A 19,555-nucleotide genomic window follows, 5' to 3' on the forward strand; every position below is an offset into this window, starting at 1 on the left:
CCTCAGAACGTCCCCGTGCTGTTAGGGTATAATGTAACCTAAGAATATTTTTGCTTATCACTTGAACAGTCTTGTAGGCAAGCCATGTATTTAGGTAGCAAGTTGACATTTAAAAACGTCTTATTGATGTTAAAGACATTATTAAAAAATTATTAAAAAGTTATTTGACGTTACTCTGCGTATAAATAAATTTCAAATATGAATCATATGTAATTATGTATGATTATAATTTAATACAATTATATATTCACACTTTTTTCCCAGCTATTTATTTTATTTGTTAATAAAATTTGAATAAATTTCATCTTAAGGGTAAGATTAAACAAGTCACTTAGTGTTCTATCTTGCCCTTTTTCTTTGTATCCTCCCAGATAGCACAGAGAATTTTAAAAAATTCAAAAAATTCTGTCGTATATTATAAATATGTCACCAATTCTGAGTTTATTTTCAGATGCCAAAAGAATGTTTCAAGGTTCAGTTCAATGAAAAGAATTCTGTTTGCATCTAGAAATGAGCTAAAAATTGGTAACATACGACTGAATTCTTTTTGAATCCTCTATGCTATCTCAGCTGTCTTGCCTGCAAAATTGTTTAATTGACGAGTAATAAGTTTCTAGATTAGAATATCATTTTATGTATATTTACCCACAAAGGTCGAAGTAACAATTTTATTAATAGATGTTACTTGATGTGATAAGCAAACAATTATATGCTCACGACTATTATACACTCGTCAACAAAATCATGGAATAGATAAGTTCATTTCGAAATTTTGCACAATTTTAAATGAGTATAATACCGCGAAACATTATCGTATTTGGAATCTTTTTTCTTTTATTTTAAAGAGTGAAGTCTGTACTTTAAAGAGCATTCATCCGATTTTGAATTTACTCTCTTCCCTTCTCGCAGTCCTTTCAAAAGTAAATATGTGTCGCGTCCCCAAAAAATTGCACAATTTGACATATCCTATGGGGTGGACTAAATTTTTTTGTTATGATAATCATCATCAAATATAGATCTTTTGCAATTTAAAAAAAGGGTGGATTTGTACGATTTTGTTTCGCGGAGTTGCGATATATCAAAATAACCTATGCATTTTAATTTTAAATTATGCATTTTGAGCATGATACTGCAAAACATTATCGTATTTGAAATTTTCTTTTTATTTTAATTTACACTGGTTATCGTAAAATTTATGAAAAGAATTCCACTCATTAGAGTACGTCAAATTAAACGATTTAAAAAAATGCATAGGAGGGGAGAAGTAACTTCGATATGTCGCAAATTCGCAAAAAAATCATATAAAACCGCCTCTTTTTTTGCATGGAAAAGTCTATACTTTATGATGGTTAACATAAAATTTACAAACAAATTTAGTTCACCTCGTAAGATACGTCAAATTATGCAATTTTTTGGAGACACAACATGTCTTTACTTTTGACTGGCTTTATCTATTATATTATATTTCTAACGTTTAAGAAAATATAATAAACTTTTTATATATATTCACATCATATATAATAATTAACTCTTATATAACCTACCCACTATAATGATGTTGCCAGCTCTCTAAGAATTAATAATTATAATTTTTATTTGCGTGCTATTTAAAAATGTGCAATATGAATGTTTGTGAGTATTAAAAACATATTTCCCACACAGCATATCTTTCAAAATGCTTTTCGAAAGATAATTTGAAAATTATATTGAAATATAATATTGAAATAATTCAAAAATATTTGTGAAACGTTTCATCAAAATCTTTTTCACTAAAATATTTCAAAAATTGTTTATAATAAACATTGATTTATATATTTATACATAAATTTAATTAATTTAATTAAATTTTATATGGTTAGGTGGATTTGTTTTCATTGTTTAATTGTACTGTTTTATAATTACTCAAAGTTTATAGTATTTTATGACTATATATTTAATAACAGTTAATAAAAAATTTTTTACTAAAAAATTTTTTACTTAAAAATTTAAAGATAACGAAATAGAATGTGCAGAATTTTAGAAAAGAGTTAAATTAACACATACAATAAAATTTTAAAAAATGTAATTTTTATTAAAATGAAATTAATTTTATTAAATCATATTATCAAAAAGTTATATTACTGTGTTAATTACAACACATATAGACAAAATGTAAGACTAATAGAAATATTTGAAAGACCTATAAGGAGCCAAGCACGGATGCTTAGTGCCATTAGATGTTAATACTGTTTTAATTTCGGTCTAAAGTAAGACGTTTACATCAATCGAAGATTGTGGTGTAGTGTCTAAAGCAACATACTCCTAATCCAAAGGTGCCTCCAGGGCAGTGATAGAAACTTTGCTCCGCGAGCAACACGCATCAGCACGGAAGGGGATATCCATACACTCACACAACCGTATCCATAAGCCACACGGACACGGTCGCATGAGTGTGCGCGTAGTATCCCCTCCTGTGCTGATGCGTGTTGCTCGCGGAGCAAAGTTTTTATCACTACTCCAGGATCCAAGTTCGAGTCACACTAGTGCCAGTGAGAATTTTTAAATGTGATGTAACATTGAAATCAAGTAATGTAAAATTTCCAGTAAAATCTGCAAACACTGTGACATTTACGAATAGTTTCTAAATATAAAAATACCAATAGTTTGTGTATATAGAAAAAAATATCTGAAATATTTCCCATATATTTTTGAAACACTTCAGATATATTTCAGGTAGTACATCATAGCGGACATTTTATATATCTGAAAGATATCTAAAACATGTCTGAAATATTTCTTTGTCTGAAATGTTTCATATTTTATAATGAAAGTTTTTTTTAAATATGTTGGTGGGTTTGTACTCGTAGCTAAATGCACGTTTGCACGCCTCAAATTTCCGTTGCAATGCACTCATTTATTACTCAAAAATACACTTAATAGTACATTTTTACTACTCCTTAGTAATCCATAATCACCACTCGTTTTTAGTAAAAGTGCCCCTTTCCGATCTATAAACGGGGTCATACTCGCTGTGTTGAATGCACGTTTTTACTACTCAAATTAAACATTTTCGAGGGCTAAAATTGGTGAAATATTTTTATAAGAGTAATTACAAATAATGATTTATGTGAATTATTCGCTATAATTCTTTTAATAGTAATTAGTTTTATATTTAAATATAACTATATTTAATATTAGTTTTATATTTAAATATAACTGTTATATATTAAACATAACTGTTATATATTTAAACATAATTGTTATATATTCAACATTTAAACTGTTATATTTAAATATTAAATAATATTTGTGTACTTCATAATACATATTAAAATCTTAAGATATAAAAATATACCTGATAGGTAAACAGTTATTTTCTTCGAGATTGTTCAGAGTTTCCTTGTCGCGGAAAATAAATCTGCCTTCTCCATGGGCTATCCATATTCCTAGCACACTGCCCTCCATTGATTTTAGCATAATCGAAGGCGAGTTCTCTATTTTAACAGTACTCCACCGGCATTCAAATCTCTCAGAGAGGTTATGGTCTAAATAAATAGCTCCTTTTTCTGTCTCATTGCCTCCTTTTTCTGTCTCATTGCCTACCCATCCTAACAAGCTCATTAGCTGACAGCCATTACAAATTCCTAAACTGAAAGTATTTTTACGAGTAACGAATTGTCGTAACTGTTCACGTAGAGATGGATGGAAAAGAAGACTCGCTGCCCATCCTTTAGCAGAGCCACAAACGTCAGCATAGCTAAAACCACCGGGAAAGATAATGCCCCGAAAAGCCTCTAGAGTAACGTGATTCTCCAGCAGATCCTGCATTGTAACATCCCAGACATCAAAACCAGCTTCCAATAAAGATGCAGCCATTTCTCTGTCACCATTAATTCCTTCTTCTCGAATCACAGCTACCCTTATACATTTTGATATGGAACGATATACTGTAAAATCATAATCAATTCTTTTAATAGGATCGAAACTGAGATGATAAGCAGGAGCCGTTCGTTCTCGAAGTCCGACAAACTCCTCCAGAGCATAATCGACGTTCATTTGATAACGTTCCAATTGATAACTGGTTTCTTCCCAAATAGTCATCGATTCAATGACCGTAGTATTCAACACAATCTCATTGCGCACCTTAACAATTATTTCCGTATTCATTCCAAAGCCTATAGATTTTCCAATTAGATACACAGAGACTTCGTGCTGTTGAAACATTTTTATTGCTTCTTCATAATGTATTTCATCGACTTCTAATACCCAACCAATTTCTTCGGAAAATAAAACGTCAACAGCAGGCGCAGATCGATGACTTATATTGACGTTTATCCCGGAAATGCTAGCAAAGCACATTTCTAAAAGACACGTAACTACTCCACCATCACTCACATCATGACCAGCGAGTATTTTCCCATCTCCAATTAACTGCTGCGTGCAATTAAAGGCGTTCCTGAGAGTTCGAGCGTCCTCAACATCTGGCACGTCATTGCCTAATTGATTATATACTTGAGAGAAGGCCGTTCCACCAAGTCGACTCTTGTCACGGGACAGGTCAACAAAAAGTAGACAACCTTGTCGTCCTGCCGCAGGAGCCTTCAAATCCGGAGTAACAACATATCGAACATCAGGACATGGCGCGTAACAGGAAATGACGAGCGTACCAGGTGCCTTAACGATTTTCTCATCAACTCGTGCAGCCATACTGAGTGAATCCTTACCGCCGTCAATCGCGATTCCAAGCTCTTTCATTAGCGAACACATCGCCATGCAAGCTTCATAGAGCGCTGCGCCCTCACCAGGAAGCTTAGCTGGCCACATCCAGTTGCCACTGCATTTGACATCTTGCAGATTAGAGATTCGCGCAAACACTAAATTACTTACAGCCTCAGCCACCGTCATACGAGCACCAGCCGCTGCGTTTATCAATCCCTTTATAGGTTGTTCGCCGATAGAAGTTGCAATACCCTTCATGGAGAAATATGAAATAGCTGTCACAGCAACATCTGCTAATGGAGTATGTAGCGGACCAACACATTGCTGTTGAGCTACTAAGCCTGTTACGCAACGATCCACCTTGTTGGTTAGGTATCTAACAAATATAATATCTTATTTATTATCGTAGCTGTAACATTTTCATAATATTTGATTTTTTTAGAAATAGAAAAATATAATATTTTATAAGAAAATATTGTCAAATCAATCTATAATTAAAAGTCTATATTAAATCTCAATCTATAATTAAATACAGATTAATCTATAATTAAAAGTTCAATAACTGTTAAAGAGACGGGCTTTCTTACTAATTCAACTCAAACTTTGCAATCTTGTGACTTTTAATACATAAAATACGAATATCGTTTTCAAATAGAACAAAAGTTTTAAAGTGTTAAAAGACGATAAATGTTAGATTAAAAAATTTGTCGTACTAATGATACAAAGATATGACATATTAAAGTCCAATCAAAATGAAAATACAATGGGTCACGTAACAGTGATGTAACTGGCAAATTATAAATATAACATAAATTATAAATATAACATAATTTGAAATTTTAAATGATTTTGTTTTGTGTTGTTATAAGCCATCATATCAAAAGAAAACTGCACGAATTTTTAGCAGATACGACAAAAAGAAACTAATAATAAATTACTTAAAAGAATATAAATTTATACATGATAAAATATATGGTCTTAAATGCAATAACAAATTAACACTCAATAAAAATAATTTTACATTTTGTTGTCAAAAAGTGTTTTATGAAAGAATAAGCATTAAAAAATAGAAAAACAATGCACTTTCAAAATAAGTGTAAAATCAAATCTATAGTTTGCCAAATCAAAATTAAGCTTACCGTATACAGAATGACTGCATATTTAATCATGTTAAAGCCTCCACGATAAGATTTCTTACTTACAGAATTATCTGTAAATAAAAAAGATCTGAATACCGTTCAACAAACAATGCTCGTGTCCTTATTGAGTTTTACTGACTTTCTCCATAAAGATCTTGTTACGTTCTGTGGATTCCATACTATATATTTATTAATTCCATTCGAATTATCGCGAGCCAAGACGAACGCATATGGTGAGCCATGTTCCTTACGATCGATAAGAAACATAGACCAACACAATCCTAGAACTCATAGAATTCATAGAATATCCGATTGTAAAAATTGAGATTGTTTACGCATCTACCATGCCGATGACGTTCACTGTATATGTCCGTTGAAACCCCAAGTTATTAAACCTGAGACTCTACACGAAAAAATTTAGTGATAAACATGGACTGCCATACTTGAACTCCTATAGGATTCTAAACTAACAAGGCCCATCGCAAATCCAAATGACTGTTATCTAATCGATTGTTAGAACAGAATCCAATACGTGATTTATAAGTAAACTCTACGCGCTGGTAAATATCAGGACAGTCATAAAAGTCCGCAACTTTATAGCCCTATCAGACAGACTTATTATCATGTCTCCACACATCTAATACACACAGTTGCACTTATAACACTTCCCCAGAATTTTTTCAATATCAAAGTATCTGTACCTATCAACCCCTACAATACTATACTCAACCAATCATCTTAGACTATATACATAAAGGGTACATGGGGTTGAATCCCCTATAGCGCATTGCGTCCAAACACCCGGGGGCTGCCAAAAAATTGATGTCGACCCCGAGGCTTATTTGTATTATTTGCACCGGATGAGGAGGGGCAACGGTGGAGACGGGCATACATGAACAGCAGGTCTTAAAGAATAGCAATCTTTAACTTTGAGAGACTGACAGCTGTACTATTTGATACATTGTTTCTCTCTGTAGTCGCCGTGCGCCTCGAGATCGCGCCCGAAATGTCGCTTCCGAACGACATCTCTGAGCGTTATCTAGGAAGGGGAGAGTGCCGTGAGTAACCACTGAGCTACCTGAACGTCAGGTAGCTCAGTGGTTTAGAACAGTCACCCGGCAAGCGAAAGACCCGGGTTCGAGTCCCGGCCTAGCAAAACCGCGCTCTCGATATTTTTCTCTCTCTGGAACGAATAGATACGCAGATCTCGAACACATGGCGTCCCGCCGCCACCTAGTACGCCCTCCTTCTATACAATGCGCCATGGGGGATACCACTCTCCTCGCCAGTTAAAACCATAACGTTGATTCAAGGTTGATTTGACGTCGAAATGATCGATGAGTAGTTGAAACAATGTTGATTCAACCCTCATCAACGTCAAATCAACCTTGAATCAATATGTGGTTCTGACTGGGTCCCACTATTGTATCTAATAAGAAAATTCGTCCCGCCCAAACTAAACGCTGTTCCTTCAACCTAATTATCGAAATCGTAAAACTAATTTCCTAATCATCATTGGCTAATCCGTTAATCTTATCCTACCCCGGAAAATTTCTGCCTTGAAAGCACCACCTCCGACCCAGTACAAAAGTACTTATAAATACTGCGACGATCATGTTATGCAATTCAATGCATTCGACGCGATTCAGTTTTATTCTACACAATTCAATTATATTCGATCCAGAGGATCAATAAAGTTAGCAGTAGAGTCTAACATTAGAACAGTAGAGTCGACTACAGTAAGAGAACCGTGAAAATAAGAGAAAATCCTAAGTAAAATCCAGTGAGTGTCGTCCTGGTCGCAAGCCTTAGACGGAAAAGCGATCAACTCCTATCTAGTCCGAAGGTGCTCCGCTGAACTTGAGAGATCAAGACAAGAGCAGATCGAGCAAAGGTATTAAGAACCGACCCATCCGTAATAACTCCTTTCCGCCCCCTGCTAACCCATGTCAAAAGTAAGTTCAGCATTTTGTTTTCATCCCACAGTCCGAAGCTCTCTTATCTATTTAATTGAAATAATTCCGAGTCTGATATTCGTTTCTTCCTTCGAGATTTTCATACGAAATCACAATTATTTTAGTGGGTTATGCTTACCACCTATACACCACCTTCGAGCACATTAAATTTCTGATTTTAAACTGAAAAAGGTCTAAACCAAAAACCGAAACGTTTATATAAAATTTTTGTAGCAAATCTATTGCTATATAACAATATAGCAATATAAATATATTATAAAATTTTTGTAGCAAATCTATTGCTATATTACAATTTTGCACACTACCTTCTTGTGATTAACTTTTATAAACCCTATACTTGTTGGTAATTGTATGTCAATTATATATCGTGGTGCAAGCCGGCTAGGCGATCAATCGATAACGACGATAATTGCTAAACTGGTAGTAATAATTTAAAGACGCTGATGGCTTATAAGCATTAAGAAACCGAGAGAACAAAAACGACCGTCGAGATAATCGATTTTTTTCCCGAGCTATTATAAGATCATATATAATCAGTTGGATTGTATAAAAATTGATCAATACAAAACAAGAAACGATTCGTATTCAATATATTCGAGTTCCTACAATATTGTTATTGATTTTTAATCTTAGAGCCTTTTTAAAAACTTTTTTGTAAATATCTACATTTCTTACTATAAATTATAGAGTTTATAGAAGAATTAAGTAGTCTCAGACTGTAACATCAGTAGATCTGTCAGAAGATGATCAATTCATTTAGTTTAACTCTCCTGTGATTTTGGTGACAAATTCACCTAAAAATTTTTCATTTGCTGAGCAAATAGATTATTACGTCCTAAAGAAGAACGCAACCAAATAATTGCTTACAATAAGTTTCGTCCGCACACGAACGAGAAGCAGATCAGCGGCCAGAAGAGTCGCTTTATACGCGCAACGACGTACGACAAGCGATCCTTTTTAGATCAGGGACGCAAATCTAGTTAGACAAAGATGGATAATCTCTCCTTGTCTCACTAAAGGCAAACTGACAGGCGCAAGTCAGCGACGCACGCCACACTGACCATTTTTGCGTGCCATTTGTTGGTATGGAAGTAAGTAGGTTGAGTAAACAACCCCTTTTAAGTACATGAAAACCAATTTATTTGTACATACAAAGTGAGTCAAACTAACAAAAGGTAAAAAGTAAAACGCACAGACATAGAGCGGGGTCGAAGAAGAAACATAAATTAAAAGTTAAACCTAGAGACGAAACTCTCTCTCTCGTTCCCTAGCAACTAATAATATAGTGACAACTGTATTACGATTATACTACTTACTTTCAGATCACTAGATAAATAAGTACTAACATTTGGGTGTATATCAGTTGGACACGGGGCAATTGAACACAGTCCAATCACAAGTCGCTGTTCCAAGGGACCCTACAAATGTCTCTAATCATACGGTGCTGTGATTGGCTGTGTCCAAATGCACCGTGTCCAAGTGCACCGCTCCTCTAACATTTCCCCCACTTAATCTCAAGGTACAAACAAAAATTTTCTATTATTACATAAGACTACTACTTTCATTACAAAATTTTATTTTTGCGTTATTAATCTCTTTAGTTAACATATCCGCAGACATTTCATTACTCGATAAATAACACAAATCAGTTATCCCGTTAGCAATACTTTGTTCAACAAATCTATACTTTATATCTATATATTTTGTTCTTGGTTAAAAGTTACCGGATTGCCCTAAACGAATTATGCTTTGATTGTAACAATATAATTGAATTTTGTCACAAGCCTGTAGTCCAAGATCAGTTAAAAGTGTTTTTAACCATGAGGCCTCCTGGCACGCTGCTGTGATCGCTAAGTATTCCGCCTCGGTTGTTGAAAGAGAGACGGTCGCCTACTTTTTACTGCTCCACGAAATTGCAGACCCAAGACTGAACACGTATCCTGTTGTTGATCTACGTGTATCCATATCTCCGGCCCAATTGGAATCACAATAGCCCGTTAGATTGAAGTCTATCAACGTGCTATATGTCAGCTTATAATCAATGGTGCCACGGATATATGTAGGACTCGTTTCAGTGCACCCCAATGTGCCTTTTCAGGATTTTCAGCATAACTTCCTAGAAACGTTATTGCGTATCCGATGTCTGGTCTAGTGCATTGATATGCAAACATTAAGCTGCCTAAAAATTCTCTGTAAGGATATTTTTGCATCGTGACTCTTTCTTCTTCTTTGAGACATATATCTTTGCACAAGGTTTGGTTTGTATCTATTGGTGTTTACACTAGTGCACATTAATCCATCATAAATTTCTTGAAGACGCTCTTGAGATAATCCTCTTGATCAATCGTTAGTATTTCTTTGGTCCTGTCCCGTTGAATGCGTATGGGTGTATATCAGTTGGACACGGGGCAATTGGACACAGCCCAATCACAAGTCGCTGTTCCAAGGGACCCTACAAATGTCTCTAATCATACGGTGCTGTGATTGGCTGTGTCCAAATGCACCGTGTCCAAGTGCACCGCTCCCAATGCGTATACCCAGTAGTTTGGAAGGTTCACCAAGTTTTCTTAACTTACACGTTGAATGCAGTCTTGCAATAACTTGTTCCTTTAATCCCTTATAATTACTTAATAGCAGTAAGTCGTCCACGTATGCGATAATCATAAGTATTTCCATTTGCCTCTCCATACAGCACAGAACGTTGAAAAAACGTTGATGAGACGTTGCAACGTTGAAGATAGAAGTGTAGATGTTTTTTCTACGTAGAATATATGTTGATTTTTCTACGTTGATTACAAAATATTGCTGCAACGTTGAATATATGTCGAACAAAAAACTACAATATTTTGCAACGTTGCAACAATATTTGAGGTGCATTGGACAATATATTATTGATAATATTAATGAAAAAATTTTTATTATATACTAATAATAATAAAATAAATTATTATTAATTTTTATTATATTATTACATATACAGGGTGTCTCACACTCTCCTCCGGGCACTTTGTAGAACAGGTTGCGGTGAATATAAAAGTCCTATACCGTTTTGCGATATTCGCAATAATTATCGAGATATTAATTGTAGAAAATTTGTGAATGATCATGCAGTATATGGTAAATGAGTTATAGTAGCGACGACTGCCGTCGTGTACTTATACTTTAGGTCAAATTGAACAAAAAAGTCCTCTACCATTTTCCAATTAATTACATAAATTTTTAATTATTAATTAAAGAAGATGAATGCATTATCACGCAAAATCGTGCAATAATCTTCTTTAATTAATAATTAAAAATTTATGTAATTAATTGGAAAATGGTAGAGGACTTTTTTGTTCAATTTGACCTAAAGTATAAGTACACGACGGCAGTCGTCGCTACTATAACTCATTTACCATATTCTGCATGATCATTCACAAATTTTCTACAATTAATATCTCGATAATTATTGCGAATATCACAAAACGGTATAGGACTTTTATATTCACCACAACCTGTTCTACGTTCCCACAAAATGCCCGGAGAAAAGTATGAGATACCCTATATATTATTCGTAATATATAAGGTGTAGTAAAAAGAAATCCATTATTTTTGCATGAAATTGAAGGCTTTATTTAGCATAGTTAGAATGAGCCGATTTAGATCAAATATGCACCGTTTTGTTCGATAACTTGTTGCCATTTTGAAGGTAATTCCATTATGCCTCTCTCATAGAAACCCTTGTCCCTATTGGCAAAAAACTGGGACAGTCGATTTTCACAAGCTTCTCTTGAGGCGAATTTTTCACCAGCAAAATCATTCGCCATAGACAGGAACAGGTGGTAATCACTTGGTGCCAGATCCGGACTATAAGGTGGATGCATAAGAACCTCCCAACCAAGCTCCCGGAGCTTCTGGCGAGTCACTATCGATCTGTGTGGCCTGCGTTGTCCTGATGGAACACAATTCCTCTCCTATTGGCCAAAGCTGGCCGCTTCTGGGCGATTGATTCCTTCAGACGGTCCAATTGTTGACAGTACAGGTCCGAATTAAGAGTTTGGCCGTAGGGGAGCAGCTCATAGTGGATGATTCCCTGCCAATCCCACCAAACACACAGCAAAGCCTTCCTGACCGTCAATCCTGGCTTGGCCACCGTTTGCGCCGGCTCACCGCGTTTCGACCACGACCGTTTTCGCTTGACGTTGTCGTAAGTGACCCACTTTTCATCACCAGTCACCATCCGCTGCAGAAATGGGTCGATTTTGTTGCGATTCAGCAGCGATTCGCAGATGGAAATTCGGTCCATGAGGTTTTTTTGCGTTAACTCGTGTGGCACCCATACATCGAGCTTCTTTTTGTATCCAGCCTTATTCAAGTGGTTCCAAACGGTTTTTTGTGCAATGTTTAGCTCCTGGGCAATCGAAACAGTGCTTACATGACGGTCGGGCTCGACGATTTCCATTATTTTATCGACATTTTTGACAATTGGCGTTCCAGAGCGTGGTGCATCTTTGACATCAAAATTACCGGAACGGAATCGACGAAACCAAAATTGCGCGTGATTGGCTGTTACAGTATCAGAACCATAAACACTATCCACATTTTCAGCCGCCTGGCTTGCGTTTTCGCCTTTATCGAAGAAAAACTGTAAAATATGGCGTATTTTCTCTTTGTTGGTGTCCATCTTTGACGCGCGCTCAAACAATACTGAGTCAAACAATCACAAAACTGTCTGGGAAGTTTTTTAGTACGAAATCTTATCTTTCTAACACCATCTAGCGTAAACCGATTGCACTTATACAACGCGAGATACACATTACTAAAGCCATCTATTGGAAAAATAATGGATTTCTTTTTACTACACCTTATATTAAAATGTACCATAATCATATATATTTATCTTATGGTTTATTATGTAAAATTGAAATATGTTTAAGTAATTTTGCGCAAATCCTGAATATTCTTTTATTTCAAAATATTCTCTATTATATAGTCTGACGCAAGTTGTATCGATAACAAAAAATGCATAAAACATTAAACTGAAAGGAATGGTCAAAGTCATTTTGCAAATATCTATAAACTTTAGAGATATTAAGTAAAATAGATAGGCGAATCAACGCGTGTATTTGCTAGGTACGTTATGATATACTGTGAACATTGTAAGTATACATTTTATAAGTATAAATTGTAAGAACGTCGTTGGAGTCATCACCGCGTGCCGCTCGATCGTCAGGTTAAGCAACGCAGTCAGAATGGATGGGTGACCGGCATACCGCTTCGGATTCGAAATTATCAAGGAAGGATTCGCGAAAGTTTTAGTGTGTTTGTCAATCTTCGGTTTCTAGCAGTTATAAGATATGAGAAAATTAGAAATTAGTTTTTTTTTTATGAAACAATAAGAATAAATAAGACGTTGAAATATCAAAAAAAATCAACAATCGCGAACAATTTTACATTTAATTAATTCAAAGATTAATCTTCGAACAAGTTTTGTAAAAGGAAAAGTCTCAGAATCTAATCAGGATTACGTCTTTTCAAAGACCCAAGATTGTTTCCAATCACCTTGTATATTCGTGGAATCAACGTCTCAACAACATTGATTAAACGTTGAAACAACGTCATTCAATGTCCACACAATGTTGCATTTCAATGTCCATAAGACGTTGAAATGTCAAGGAAAAATCAACAATCACGGACATTTTTACATTATATCAAGGTTTATGCAACGTTGATTCAATGTTTCTCAATGTTGCTGCAATATTGACATTGTTGCAACTCAACATTTTTTCAACATTGATTCAACATTACTGTGCTATATGAGTTTCTTCTATAATATAAGCTCTTATCGGCATCTGAACGTTGAAATTTCATCAATAATAATGTTGAGTTTAATTTTTCGTTCCTCACGTGACTGCCTTGCTTTAACCCGTAAAGCGCTTTATGTAATTTACAAATTTTATCTTACTATCTTGGTTTTTCAATTAACTTTGGTTGCTCCATATAAATCTCTTCCTTTAGATCGCCATTGAGAAATGCAGTCATTACATCCAGATGGTCCAAATCATAATTATATTGAGTTGCTATCGCAAGAAGACATCGTAATGTACTGTACTTCACTACAGATGAATAAGTCTCGTTATAATCGACACTGTTCTTGCTTATATCCTTTCACAACTAAGCGAGCTTTGTATTTTATAGAGTTGTTGGTGTTCAGTTTTGTTTTAAAAATCCAGCATGATTTGAGAACCGTTTTGTTCTTCGGTCGTTCACTTAATGTCCATATTTTGTTTTGAATCAATGCATCATATTCTTCTTCCATCGCTTTCTTCCATTCTTTTCATTGTTCATTGTGTATTGCTTCGTCAAGTGATTGAGGATCCTCACTGACTTCAACTTCTGTGTTGTACATGACGTAATCATACCATTTCGTTGGTTTACGTGCTCTTTCACTCCGACGAAGTGTACTTTCCTCACTTGTATCTTGCGCTCGTTGTGCGTAATTATTTTCTGGATTATGTTTTTGTTCTTCTTTGGTATTTACAGAAACAGAGTCCTCTAAAGTATCTTTAAAACTTTGACCATTGTTGTCTTCGTCGTCTTATGTCCTCACTGCTTCCGTATCTTCTTCAAATTGTAATGTCTCAACGAGTATCCTTTGTTCTTCACATCTGGTTTGTTTTCTAAAAAGACTACAAAATTTGAATACTTTTCTGTTATCAAACAACTTTTTTTGTTATCAAACAAATAATAGCTTTTTGAATATTCGAGATACCTTAAAAATAAACACTCTTTCGCTTTCGATTCCCATCTAGTGCGTAGTTCTTTGGGAATATGAGACAGAGAGTCTTTGGAACCGAAGACCCTTAAGTGACCTAAATTAGGTTTGTTTCCAGTCCAAAGTTCTTGAGACGTTTTATATCCTATGATTCTAGTTGGTGTGTGATTAATAACCCTGTCTGCACAGACGTGTCAGGAACGTTACAAGCATGTCGTTACGACGTTACTACGTCGTAGCGACGTGCTCGCCACGTCCGGTGCTGTCAGGAAAAGTATGCAGCAGTATAACATGCTTCTGCCCAGAATTTTGTTGGAAGGCCGGCATTGAGTAACATGTACTTCGCCTTTTCGACAACCGTACGGTTCATCCGTTCCGCCATCTCATTTTGTTGAGACGTATAAGGAATGGTGGTCTGATGCCGTACACCTTCCTCCTCTAAAAATTTCCTAAATTTGTTATTAATATACTCTTTACCGTTATCTGTGCGAAGTGTTAATATTTTTAAGCTAGTTTGCTTTTCTACGTACGCTTTGTATTTCTTAAAGGTATCCAAAGCATCACTCTTATTTCGAAGTGGATTATTCTTCTGAAGAAGTCATCTACGAACAATATAAAATACCTTGATCTTCCTATCGATACCACCTCCATAGGGCCGCATATATCTGAGTGGATTAACTGCAGAGGTTTTGTTGCGCATTTTCTTTCTCGTGCTGAGTTGAGGAAGCGGTGCACTTGGACACGGTGCATTTGGACACAGCCAATCACAGCACCGTGTGATTAGAGACATTTGTAAGGTCCCTTGGAACAGCGACTTGTGATTGGACTGTGTCCAATTGCCCCGTGTCCAACTGATATACACCCCTGAGTTGAAGAGGTGCCTTGCCATTTTGCTCTTTACGCAGACTTCGCAGACATCGTTACTTAGGTTCTCGAATTCAATTCCGCTGCCGTGATGATCCCGTAATAACTTCATGTTTGATTTGCACATGTGTCCTAGTCGCCTGTGCCACAGTTCGGCGCACAACTTGTTGACAACTTGGGTACTAAACGCTTGGTCTTGATGTGTATCGATATCCGCTGATTCCTTCACCTTCAATAAAAAATTCGACTTTTGGTTAGAAATTTTGCAACCGTTTACGTCGAATACCAGTGTCAGTTCTTTCTCCACCATTTTTTAAACTGACATTTATTTCCGGTATGTATAACAATCCTTGTACGGCAACGGTCTTTGTTCTATTTCTAGATAAAATTTGTATTTCAATGTCAACTTTCCTTTTTACTTCGAGTTTTATATTGTTCGCCACAATGACACGTGAATCGTTTAATTCGACGTTCGTTTAATTAAAGTTTTGAAATAATTTCCTATTGGAGGACATATTCTGATGAAATAATTTCCTATTGGAGCCGATACAGCTGAATCGATGACCTATCATTCATTTCTTGATCCTGCTTGATCCCGATCTGTTTCAGAATAAAATGATACTTTCGATGTGCTTCCTTTCTTGGAATCACTATATTTTCTATGTTCATCTCTTTTCATGAGGCCTCCACATTCACTGTCCTCCACATTCAGTGTCCAAATTGGGAGCGGTGCACTTGGACACGGTGCATTTGGACACAGCCAATCACATCGTGTGATTAGAGACATTTGTAGGGTCCCTTGGAACAGCGACTTGTGATTGGACTGTGTTCAATTGCCCCGTGTCCAACTGATATACACCCGTCCAAATTTGCCACATGAGAAACATTTTCCATTCTTTGCTTTTTAAGCTGGTTTGTCAAATTTATTCTGACGCCTGACATGAAACGCTGCCACATCTTCGCCTTTAGGATTAATTTATTTCAATTCCTGCAATAACTTTGTTCTAATTAGATCACCCGTTATGACCATGCCTGAGTTTTCTAATGCCATGATCATAGGCTGATACTCCGCTGGCAAGCCTGCTAACAATACTGTATCAAGTAATTCGTCGTCTACATTGAAGCCAATACCTGTCAGTTGATGTGCAACTGAAATTATAGTCTTTACGTACAGTTCCATTGAGCCACAATCTTCGGGAGCGGTGCACTTGGACACGGTGCATTTGGACACAGCCAATCACAGCACCGTGTGATTAGAGACATTTGTAGGGTCCCTTGGAACAGCGACTTGTGATTGGACTGTGTCCAATTGCCCCGTGTCCAACTGATATACACTCCAATCTTCGAGCCTTGTTGTGGCCATGATACGTAGCAGAGAGACTCTCCTTGTTAGATCTATCCTCGAAGACTTTCTCGAGTTTTGTCCAAATGTCCTTAGCGCTCACCTGGTCCATTATGTGTATGTAGTTTCATCGACGCATAATACAATCCTGGCTTTCGCTTGAGCACTTTTGTTTTCATCTTGTATCGTTCCTTGTACTACATCCCATAGTCCGTCAAGTTGCAACAGATTTTGCATTGCAAACTGCCATGTAACATAATTCTCCCGTCCTTTTAACTTTTCAATTGACGGTATTGCGTTATGATTCGGCATACTTGCTATCTTCTAACTAATGGTCAGGAAAGAAACTAATCGCATCCGTTTGCCGACTTAACCTCGCGCCTGTGCACACACTATGGCTGCGTTCCGAAATTCACTGCCAGTACTGAAAATCTATAGTTCATGTCACGTATACTATAGAATTTCAGTACTGGCAGTGAATTTCGGAACACAGCCTATATCATTAACGGCTATCGTCTTTAACTCACAACTCGCGTTATCGCTTCAATTTTTGGAGAGCGACTGTATTGCTTTAATATAGATGCTGACTCATACTTGGATGCCTATCTGGGCCTATAACCCTTTTGTTGGCAAGGAAGTACGTAGGCTGAGTGGGCAATTTCTTTTAATACATGAAAACCAATTTATTTGTACGTATAAAGCGAGTCAAACTAACAAAAGATAAAAGGTAAAACGCATAGATACAGAGCGGGGTCGAAGAAGAAACATAAATTAAAAGTTAAACCTAGAGACGAAACTCTCTCTCTCGTTCCCTAGCAACTAATAATATAGTGACAGCTGTATTATAATTATGCTACTACCTTGAGATCATTAGATAAATAAATACCAACACCATTTATAAATAAAAAGATATTTATAACAAACAACACTTGAAATCGCTTAAGTGCACTTGTAAAAAGTTCCGAGTTCTTACTTTTTCCGTGAACAAATTATATAAAGCCGTAAAATGGGGTGTATATCAGTTGGACACGGGGCAATTGGACAGTCCAATCACAAGTCGCTGTTCCAAGGGACCCTACAAATGTCTCTAATCACACGGTGCTGTGATTGGCTGTGTCCAAATGCACCGTGTCCAAGTGCGCCGCTCCCGTAAAATGAGCCGTGCAATGAGGCCTACTCACGCAAAAAAAGCGCGTGAGTTACACAAAGACGGATAAACACAACGTGCTCGCAAAAGAGAGAGAAAGAAGGAATATTCTCTCTCTTTTGCGAGCACGTTGTATATTAAAATTTGATTAGTTATACAACATTGTATCAATATTAATCGCATTGTGATTGTTGTTACGTCCTTTGAAACATTTACCGACAAATATGTCATTATATTTTTAAACGCTATAAGAGTATATTGTAAATACAATCCACCATGATATCGTTATAGTACATTGCTATTACCAGTTCCCGTACGATCGTTGAGGTTAGGCATTGAACAGCGCATAGTCATCTAAAGATAGATGACCGTGTGACACGGGATCGGAATCCACGCGAATCTTACGAATAAATAAAATGACACAAAATATGAAATTATAGTTTTTTCTAATTATTTAGACAAAATAATACTTCATTATACTTTTCTCAATCTATTTTAACTAATAATGATTTTTCACTGAATTTTTCTACATTTTTAATGAAATATTATTGAAATGTTAAAGAAATTATAATGAAATTTTAATAAAATTGGCTCAAAATTGTAAATGCTTTTCAAAATCATTTCAGCAAAAGTTCATTATATTTTCAATAAATTATTTCCATCAGATACAAATATCTCAATTGAGATCTTACATGCGAATTTTTGCGGAAACGGTATTTGTGAATTCAATTGAGAATTTAACTGAGAATTGAATTGGGAATTCTATTTTTATCTCAACAAAAATTTTTCAGTAGGGTAGACTTCATTTCACAGTTTTGTATAGTCTGTTCTGGGGAAAAGTGAGAACTTGGAACGAGTGCACTTTTTTATCGAGTGCACTTAAGCGATTTCAAATGCTGTTTGCAATAAATATCTTTTTATTTATAAATGGTACGCAAGAATTGTCAGTGTGGCGTTCGCCGCTTACTCACGCCTGTCAGCTTGCCTGTGGTGAGATAAGGAAAGATGATCCATCTTTGTCTGACTCACGCGCTTTCTTGCGTGAATAGACCTTCTTTCATGGTTGATTTTCTGGCTCTGTATAGTTTGTCCAGGGAAAATATAAGAACTCGGAACTTTTTACAAGTATATTTAAGCAATTTTAAGTGCTGTTTGTTGTATGTATGTATGTATGTGGAATTTATTGCCTCCCCTCAGGGCTACAATTCATGGTTCTGCGACACCAGACCCTTCTTTTCCACTTCATCCCTTAACCTCTCCGCCAAAACCATCGCGTATATCTTATATAGGGTCGGCGTCAATGTCACCCCCCTGTAATCCTCCACCTTATCCCCCAACCCCTTCTTCAGCACCGGTACTATTATACCCTCCCTCCATTCCTCAATCCAACCTTCTCCTTTCCACACCTTACTACATATTCCCCATATCCACTCCTCCATCCCCTCTCCCCCATACCTCCATACCTTCCCCGGAATCCCATCCCCTCCCGCCGCTTTCCCATCCTTTATCCCCTTTATCGCTTCCCTTATTTCCTCCCTCCTCAAATCCTCCTCCCCATCCTCCCTCCTTACTCCCCCCGTTCCTCTTACCACCCTATAACCCACTCCTCCCAACAGTCCCTTACAATATTCTTCC

At 36.2% G+C, this 19,555-nt stretch overlaps 1 protein-coding gene across 1 annotated transcript in view; it reads right to left on the reverse strand.

Moving 5' to 3' along the window:
- LOC116848085 (phosphoribosylformylglycinamidine synthase) overlaps positions 1–19,555 on the reverse strand; it is a 297,437-nt gene that overhangs the window by 63,252 nt on the left and 214,630 nt on the right. The window contains exon 8 of the mRNA XM_032823851.1: positions 3,335–5,074. Coding sequence (XP_032679742.1) covers positions 3,335–5,074 — 1,740 coding nt within the window. The remainder of the gene's footprint in view (positions 1–3,334; positions 5,075–19,555) is intronic.

The sequence above is a fragment of the Odontomachus brunneus genome, unplaced genomic scaffold (assembly GCF_010583005.1).
Source record: "Odontomachus brunneus isolate Ranch 3 - 2012 unplaced genomic scaffold, Obru_v1 Obru_scaffold_089, whole genome shotgun sequence".
NCBI lineage: Eukaryota > Metazoa > Arthropoda > Insecta > Hymenoptera > Formicidae > Odontomachus > Odontomachus brunneus.